Source organism: Eurypyga helias, unplaced genomic scaffold, assembly GCF_000690775.1.
Source record: "Eurypyga helias isolate BGI_N326 unplaced genomic scaffold, ASM69077v1 scaffold26851, whole genome shotgun sequence".
NCBI classification, from domain to species: Eukaryota; Metazoa; Chordata; class Aves; order Eurypygiformes; family Eurypygidae; genus Eurypyga; species Eurypyga helias.
The window spans coordinates 18,570-27,808 of NW_010230637.1; the positions used below are offsets into that span (position 1 = coordinate 18,570).

At 54.0% G+C, this 9,239-nt stretch overlaps 1 protein-coding gene across 1 annotated transcript in view; it reads right to left on the reverse strand.

Moving 5' to 3' along the window:
• ADAMTS7 (ADAM metallopeptidase with thrombospondin type 1 motif, 7) overlaps nucleotides 1-9,239 on the reverse strand; it is a gene marked incomplete at both ends in the record, with an annotated part of 31,373 nt that overhangs the window by 18,563 nt on the left and 3,571 nt on the right. Inside the window, 5 exons of the mRNA XM_010160821.1 lie at nucleotides 2,845-2,988; nucleotides 3,703-3,852; nucleotides 4,866-4,990; nucleotides 5,513-5,596; nucleotides 6,758-6,954. Of these exons, the coding sequence (XP_010159123.1) occupies nucleotides 2,845-2,988; nucleotides 3,703-3,852; nucleotides 4,866-4,990; nucleotides 5,513-5,596; nucleotides 6,758-6,954 (700 nt within the window). The remainder of the gene's footprint in view (nucleotides 1-2,844; nucleotides 2,989-3,702; nucleotides 3,853-4,865; nucleotides 4,991-5,512; nucleotides 5,597-6,757; nucleotides 6,955-9,239) is intronic.

The following is a 9,239-nucleotide window of genomic DNA, read 5'->3' on the forward strand; positions in this document are numbered from 1 at the left end:
CCCCCCTGCCTCTCCCAGCCCGGCGGGGAGGGAAGGAGCACTGTGGGCGATGCAGGGCTGACCTGGGATGAATTAAGTGTGGATTAGGCAGCTGGACACAGGGTCATGGTGCAGCCTGTCTCAGGCACACGGCAAAGTCCCCACACTGCACCTCACAGCTGTTTTCACAGAATCACAGATGGTTTGGGTTGGAAGGGCCCTCAAAGCCCCCCCAGCCCCACCCCCTGCCATGGGCAGGGACACCTTCCATAGCCCAGGGTGCTCCAAGCCTCATCCAGCCTGGCCTTGGACACTCCCAGGGATGGGGCATCCACAGCTTCTCTGGGCAACTTGCCCCAGTGCCTCCCCACCCTTCATGGGAAGAATTTCTCCCTGATATCTAATCTAGATATCCTATTTCCTTCCCTGCTGGTTGAAAACACTTAAAAAGCGTGATTTCTCTAGAAACGGAAAGAATGACATCGTTACTGGGGGAAGTCCAGGCTTAGGCACCGGGCTCCTGCATGAGCGACATGTATGATCCTGGTGCTCCTCTGGGCCAGGTCACCAACCGCCTCTTCAGCTACCACCAGCACACGGGGCCCTGCATGTCACCCCAAAACCATCCCCAACCCTCCTCACCCCCGATCTGCTCGCGGCACTTTGTCCTGGCCCAGTTTACAGGAGAGGTCTCTGTCCCAGCATGGGGGGTGATTTCAATTCACCGTCAGCTTTCCAGCTGTGTTCAAAATCTATTTCCTCATTAAATATTTTTATATCATCCTACTGGTCTCTTCAAGTGGCCCAAACACATTCCCAGGCCAGCAAGAATTGGCATGAGTTTCCCTCTGGTTTTGGAGGGATCGGCAGTAAACCACGTTCCGCAGTAAAAACGCGCAGGGGTCTGCGCTGCGTCTGCCGACCTCGGGCCGCTCGTTAACGAGCTGGATGATGGAGTGGATGGTACGGTGATCAAATCCCCATATGTGAGCAGGCTGGGAGGATCTGCAGATACATTTGAGCGCAGGATTAAAATTCCGGAGAACCGGAGGCAGGGTCCAAAAAGCCAGGACGGAATTCAATAAAAACAAAGGCAAGGGTTGGAGCTTGGGAAGAATCAGCTGCACAAACAGGGAGTCTGGCAGCAGCGGAGCGATGAGGCAGGCAGGGCTGGGGAAGACCTGCCGTCCCCGGGCTCCGGGAAGGTTGGGATCGGCTGGAAGGAGCCCATGGGAGGATGAGTGAAGAAAACCTCCAGCAGTGTGCAACGAGGCTGAAAAACTCTGAAAGTCTGATCCAGAGAAAAGACTGAAGGGAGACGAGACAACCGGCAGCTCTGCCAAGGCTGCTGCTGGGATGGAGGGAGGCTGCTCCGTGCCACAGCTTGCGGCACAGGCAGGGCATCCATGAGACACCGGACCCCGTTTCACAAGGATATTCCACCAGCCAGGCTGGGAGAGCTCACGTCACGGCGAGGGGTGGGCAGTCAAGAGCCACACAGCATCTTCCAACTCCTCCGAGGGCCAGAAGGGAAGATTATGGAATGCCAAAAAGGGCTCATCTGGGTCTGGGAGCGGCAGAGTGGTCCCTCCACCACTGGAGCATCACCACCCGCCCGGTGCCGGCCTCCCTCATCAGCCCCAGTGAGGGATGCCCGTTCCCCCGGGGGTCACCTGCTCCCACTGCAGACCCTGAGCCACAGCCTCGCCAAGAGGGTCGCCCAGCCCTGGCTACACCCAGGGCCTGACCCACAGCACCGGGGCCACGCTGCTGTCGAAGATGTGAATCATTTTCAGAGGCTTAAAAGTTCGGCAGCGTTTGTAAAGAAATAATCATCAGAGAGTGCTTTTTTCCCCCCAAACGCGAGGTCTGTTCCAAGCACATCCCAGGTCAGCAGGGGCTCGTTCTCTGGCTCACTCCTTCCCGTTCTCCTGCCAACATCATTATTACCACGCACTCATATGCTGGCAACGGGCCTCTCCCTCGCCTGGGGGACATCGCAGCCGGCGAACGCCGGGCTCTGCTCCACTCCTAAGGAAGAGCTGCCCCTTCTGAGAAAGGAGAGACCAAAACCCAACCAGAGAAGCATCCAGCTGCTCTGTTTCTTCCCCGTTGTGGCTGATAGCAGCCCAAGGTCATTGCAAGCAGGAAATTCTTAAGCCAAAAGCGAAGGTTAAAAGCAGAGGTCCAAGAACGCTGTGGATACGGGAAACTGCCATTCCTCTGAAAGCCATAAATCAACCGTAATTCACCCTGCGAGGGGCCCAAACCCACAAGATCCAGGCTGGGGTTTAGAAAGGGGAGCTCAGCCCCGGGGCAGCCTCCCCCCCGTGTAACTGCGGTCCCTTGCCCAGCTCTCCCCGTTGCTGTTTCTCGCTGATGCTCTCACAGTTTTCCAACTTTCCTGTAGCAAGGAAGGAAAACGTTTCTCCAGTGCAAGGCGCTGGCTGACAAACGTGAATCTCTGGGCCGTGTTCCTAGGAACTTAATAACAACAGGCTGGAAAATCAGCCACGGGGCGCTAAAAATAAACAAATGCTGGAAGAATCTGGCTCAGTCATTTCCTCACGTGACGCCTCCTGCCTACAGGCAAACATCATCTGCCCCTCGCAGAACACCGCAGAAAACCGCCCACAGCCTCAAAGAAAACCTTTATTTCTTCAAGCCACAACCCCTGCGCCACCGCCCAGATGCTCGCGCTGCTTCTGTGTGCGAAGCCCCCTCCTTCACGAGGCAGCCCGGCGAGATGGAAGCAGCCTCACCCACCCTGGGGCTGACTTCTGCGCAGTTGCCTGGGTCCGTCCCCAAGCCCCAGCGCCCGCCCCCAGCACCCCGCGAGCGTGGGAAGAGGAAGGGAGGACTTACTCGAGGAACCGTGTGATGTACTCCCGGCTGCAGCGGGACCAGGTGAGTGGGGACGTGTCATACAGGAGCTGTGGAGACATGATGAAAGGTCTTTTCCCAACTGGCTCACAGTCATTGCTGCTTCCATCATGCTGAATCCCAAAACTGTGTAAGAGCACAGTCCCACAAAGGAGAGGTGAGCCGCACGCCGCTACAACCGCGCAGCCTCTCTGCTTTCCGGTACGACGACACGCGACGCCGGACACGGCAAACCGTGTCCCGGCTCCAGAGGGACTCGCTCATTAACAGGCATCGGGGGTTCTGCCAGGGGGGACATTTTAGGGGTACCAGGGATGCTGCCCTGAGCTTTGTCCCATGCTTTCATTTCAGCTTTCTGACTGAAAATTCAGCCAAGAAAAAAGTAATGAGAATTTCAAACAAGATCAATTAAACTCACTGGGTAGGTGTTTTTACCACAAAAACATATTTGTTTTCAACTATGATGTCTAAGTGATCTTGTCAAAATTTAATTTACATTAGGGCAAGTAAAACTGCCGCTGATTCTGCGCACAGACCCTGTCTTAAAGCTCCTTAACGGGCAACCCTCCTCTCCAAAACCTTCAGCATCAGCAACACAGGGTAACGTACACACAAACTTCGTCCAGGTTGCGTCGGATTAGGGGATTGCCATTAAACCTGGGGCAACCAAGAGCTTAACTCCGAAACGCAATTCCCAGGGTACGTTCCCGCGGGAGCAGAGGAAGGTTTGCACCAGCGAGGAACTGCTCAGCAATCTCCTCCCACCTTCCACCCGTGCCTTCTCTAGCCCCGACGGAGCAGCGCAGAGGACAGAGGAGAGGAGGAGGAAGCCGGTGGTACCTGTGTCCGAGCTCGTGGGCCACGGTGAAGGCCAGGGGCAGCCCCGTGTCCTCGTTGATGTTGCAGCTCCTGTGGGGCTGGCACATCCCTGCCACGTGGGACAGCCCCAGGGTCTCGCAGGGCCTGTTCATGGCTGCGCAGATGTCTTTCCTGGGGTGACGTGGACAACAAACACACACACAGAGCAAAGAGGGGGTTTGAAAGCAGCAGGACCCAACGCGAGGCGCGGGAAGGAGCACGGGACGTGTCCCAGCCCACGGAGGAAGACACGCCAGACAGAAGCGAGAACGGAGACATCCAACGTCTTTCCACAACGGAAAGATTTACGACCTTTCCTTTCCCCTTTACTCTCCCGGTATCCCCAGCTTGTTATTAAGCCTGATTAATGGGAACTGCTAGCCAGCCTGGCTACGTTTACTCCATTGTATAAATAAAGCTGATGTTGGGAACAACTAAGCAATTACTACATTGCCTGGGGAAGCACATCCCAGGGGGGCTGAGGTCTAGGGCAGAGGAGCTCCAGCCACCCAGGAAGAACAACTCCATTGAAGTCATGGCCTTAAGTGCCTTATTTCTGCTACAAAGCAAAACTTCCTAGAGAAGATGAAACTGTTGTGGGTTGTGAATCATCACACAAACCAAGACTGCCAAGAGCCGAGCTGCTGCAGCCTGAAACCATCAAACTACGTTTTGACTGCAAGGTATATGAACTTGGCCAGAGGCATGAATTCTTGGGAGCTTCATGGGGGGTCAGGGGCCTTCTCAGAGGCTTCTCTGCCAATCCCAGCATCAGCCTCCAAGGGAAAAAGCAGTGTTAATCCCTCTGTACATCTCCTGGGAGGATCCAGTCATTCTGGGGCTTGGCAATGGGGCCATGGTGAAAACCTGGTTTGGAAATCCCAGCTGCTAGTCAACTGGGAGCTGTTTCCAGATTTAAACCTGAGATCTGGGACCAGTCCCAGCCATTAGGACCAGGTTATCTTCAGATTTCATGGCACGTATTTTATGTGCAGGTGCCTGGGCAGGGCTCAGGCATGGAGAGGAACATTTCAAGAGCTCCCATCGAGATGTTCACCATCTGCCCTACTGCCTGCAGCTGCCAGAGGTGTTTCTAGCTGCCAGCGTAGCATCTACAGCATAAAATTAGCTCATGGGCACAATACCTCGTGAGCAGGACCGCGACGTCGTGATGCAGGGGATGGGAATCTCCTTTGACGTTGATGCTCTTCTGCCATTTGCAAAAGCTTCTCAAGGTGTTGTCTGCGTGGTGGGAGATTTTCAGATCCTCCTGCCAACATAAATAAAAGTCTGCCGTCAGGTTGCCGCCAGAGCAGTTTGGTTTGTAGGATGCAGTGGGGAGGGGGTCTGATCTCAGACACATCAGAGTGAAATTGGGAGTAACTGCCATCCAGCTGGAATTGCTCCACAGTCACAGGCTGTGGGCTGGGTGGGAATACAGTCCTTGCTGCTTTCTTTTCATCTACAATTCAGTCGAAACATTAAACCATCTGATACCGGGGGTTAAGAAACTGCGGGAAAATATCCCATCCTGGCTGACGGCGAAGGATGCAGCTGGGGAGCCCATCAGAGGGGTGTCGGGCTTCCTGAGAGCCAGCGCTGCAGCTGGGAGCACAAACAAGCAGCAACACACAGCCCTCTGCTACCGGTGGCGATGCCGAGATACCATAAATCACTCGGACTCGCAGCTCCTCACAAGGAAGCAAGAGCGCCCGCGGCTTTCGAGGGCAGCCCCCCGTGTGTCCCAGCCCGGCTGCCGGGACAGGAGGGTGTCACCCCGTGTTCTTTTTACCTCTTGGTCCTCCAGCAAGATGAGCCGCACTATGGCAATGTTGATGGGGTTCCCGATGCTGGCGTGGTGGAACAGACCCGCCACCTGCAACAGGCGAAAGCCAAAGCAGTAAAACCTGAGGAAGACCTTGCCCTGTGCCACTGCTGCTGGGAAGGACATCTGCAGGGGAACATGAGCTCAGGGGAAGCTACTGAGGGTTGTTGACATCCTCCCAGGGAATTCCTCAAAATGAAAGACCAGACCAGACGCAGACCCAGACTAAAGTGTTGAGTGCCATGATATCCATTTAAAGGTGATATAATCTGCCTAGCACCTTGAAACTCAACCAGAAATGCTCCAGGGAACTGCTTTCTCTCCCTAATAGATGTGTTTAACATCTCAAAGGAAGCCTGAGCTTGCTGGGTGCCTTCATCAACGCCCAGAAATCCAGAGATGTTTCCCTGAGGTCCCCTGCCTAATCCCGCCCATCCACCAAAGCTCTTTTGAAACGCAGAGAGGTGCTAGCAGGCAGCAGAAGAGAAAACAGACACCAACTCATGCTGACTTATCTGCTGTTGCATGGCCTTAGCAACCCCCCACATTCCCAGTGGGGACCACCACCATCCAGTGCTGCCTCCCTTTGCTGTCCCAGGAAAGTCTCCTCTGCTTAACCAGACTAATGCTGGCACTGGCTCCGGCAGCTGCCCTGGAGCGACGGAGCCTGAGCCAAAGCTCCCAGGTCGCTGCGGGTCTCTCCTCCTGCGAGGAGGTTTCCTTACCACGCAGAGGGCGGTGGGTGGCCCATGACAGGGCTTTGGGGTGGTTTCAGCTCCTGCTGCATCTCCCTGCCCAAGCTGCCTGCACCCCTGCCTGGGGAGAGCCGTGGCAGAGGTACCCAGGGCAGCACCCACCACCTCCCTTCCCTGGAGCAGTCCTGCCCTTGGGCTATCTCCCTGGGAGGCCACGTTATCCATCCCTGTGGTGGGAAGGAGAAGGGAACAGCCCTTGAGCTTGGTGGGGAAGGTGAAACCACGGCAGGCTGAGCTGCTCCCGCCTACACAGAGATTTTGGCCTTGGGCTTGCCCACACGGCCCTGCAGAGAGCACTGAGCAATGCAGAAAAGCCGAGTGGGTGGGAAGAGCCTGTCCAGGGAGAGGTTTGCTGAGGTCCCACCTGCATGAGTCCTGGCAAGCCCAGGGGTTGTTATGTCTCACAGCCATGTCCCCAGGGACCCGGCAGCTCTGCCATCGGGGGACCAGGACTCACCATGTTCATCACGGTCAGCACGTACTTCTCTATGTTCTCGCTCCCATGGTATTCTATCATCTTGGTATCTGCCACCACCAGCGTCTCCACCCACTTCTCCTTGCTGATGGAGCGCTGCTTTATTCTTCTCTTCCTGTGCTGCTTCTGTTCCCATCTTTCCCTCCGCTTCTCAGACCTCTCCAGGCTATCCTGAGATTCTGAGGGATTAAAGGGGGAGAAAGAGACTTTTTTATTCTTGTAAAATGTCTGCAACGTTGGTAAAATACCATCAAGGCTTTTTTTTTTTTTTAATTTAAAGGAATAACCTTTTGGTGTTGAGAAGGAGGTTCCACACTTAACCATAACCTGCGTGTCTGCCATGCTGTACATCCCAAAAAATCACAGGAGAAGACGGTCACCTCAGTCTGTTGGGCAGCAGCATAGCATGACAGAATAATTAAAAATAAGTGAAGCATTTGAAGTAATTTGACTGGATGGAGTTTGCAATATTCTGTGAGGAACATGGGGCCTCCCAGAGCGGAGCACTTTTGGTTTGTTTCAATGTAGGAATTTACAGCCCTGCAGAGATGCTTGAGCAGGTACCACCGACAACCACCCTGACGGCTCAACATCTCCGACTGTCATCCCTAAGTCGCATGTTGCGGAGAGAAACAGTTCCCCAGCATGACAAACTCTGCGCTCCCGAAGCTGGATAAGGTCTTGAGCCAAATCCCAAAGACCTGGCAAGACTGAGACATTGCAGGACAGCAGAGAGACTTCCCTGGGCACGTGGAGACTGAGCTCCCTTCCCGGGGAGGAACAACGGGAACGTTCATTGGGCTGAAAAGAGAGGGGAGGCGGAGGAGGGCTCGGATGCTCCGCGCACCCCAGCAACTGGGAATTCTCATGCGGAGACTTTTCCTGTGACACTGCTCCAGGATCAAGGTCAGGGTCAGCCCCAAGCTGGGTGAAGGCTTTACAAACCACATCCCACACAGTGGGAACTGCTTTTATGACCAGTTTCTAAGGGCTCGGCCCTACTCTGTTAACAATGGACTTTTACATTTTATGGACTATACTGTACTTCAGCTGTGAAAGATTGTTTTATCCTCCAGCCTGAAAAATCCCAAGTATCCGGATAATTTGACAGATCACTAATACCACTGTGACAGTTTAATCGCAACAGTGTCCTTGGAGCTCGTTTCCATTGTGTCCTTTGCTGCTAAGCTTCCAGCTGGGATGTGAAGGCACTACGGAGAAGACCGGTGTGGAGGGCTCCGGGATCCCAGGGTGGGCTTGCATGGCATTGTCCCTTTGAGACCCCGCTCAAACACTTGCCCAGCTGTACACACAGGCTGCCCTACTATTGACAGAAGGTAAATAACACCCAACGGCCTAACACCAGCTGGCCGGGAGGGGGTTGCAAAGAAGGCTGGCAATACATCAGTATGAAATGAAAGGCTTGCAGTAATTAAAATCCTACAGACTTCTGGTTTCCTGACCAGGGCATGCACAACACCTCCATTTTGCTAACCCAGACTGCAGTGAGATCCATGTGCGTTACACATGAGCTATATCACCCCCAGGGACATTCATTTACAGTGAACAGGCTTCCAAGTCTAGAGGCCGTTATGATTATTAACACAGATTAAATAATTCTTTTAGATTAATGGAAGAATGCCTAAAGAATATAGAAAAACTAAAAAAAATAACCTGATTATAGTAGAAAACCAGTTTCCAAAAGCAGAGAGCTCTAGAAATACGCAGAACAAGATGCACCATCTCAAAGATGCAGCTTCACTGAAGCAAACGAGGAGCCAAGCGTCTGTGAGCTGCTGGGGATGTGCCGAATTCCTCATTATTTGAAATCTTGGGTTTGGAAGTTTACCCAACCCACCCGCTCCAGACAGAGGAGAAGGAGCTGGCACGTCCTCTCTGCCCTGCAGCAGAGATGCCCGGCTCAGCGACTGCGTTTCACTCCGAAAAGTCCAATGCCCCGGCAGGTCGGAAACCAATGTTTGCAAGGAAATGAAGGCAAATACTCAGTCTCCACATCATGGACGCTTGCAGCTGGGCCAGGAGGAAAAGCTGAGAGCGAGAGGCCCGAGGTTCAGCACACATGGAGACGCGAATGTGAGAAACATAAGGAAATGCAGAAGAATTGGCAGGAGAAAAAACCCAACCCTGTGCTCTGCAGTGATTGCCGCGACTTGTGGGCTGCAGTCATTAACCTCCCAAACCCACCGCCTGGCACTCAGCGAGCGAGCTCTCCTGACCAGCAATTTAAATGAGCCTTCCTGTAATAAAAATGCCTGTGGGAATCATAGAATCATAGAAGTTACGGAATCTCTTAGGTTGGAAAAGACCATTGAGTCCAACCGTTAACCCAGCACGGCCGAGCTCAGCACTAACCCTGCCCCTGAGCATCTCGTCCCCACGGCTCTCAAACCCCTCCTGGGACGGTGACTCCACCACCTCCCTGGGCAGCCCCTTCCAGTGCCTG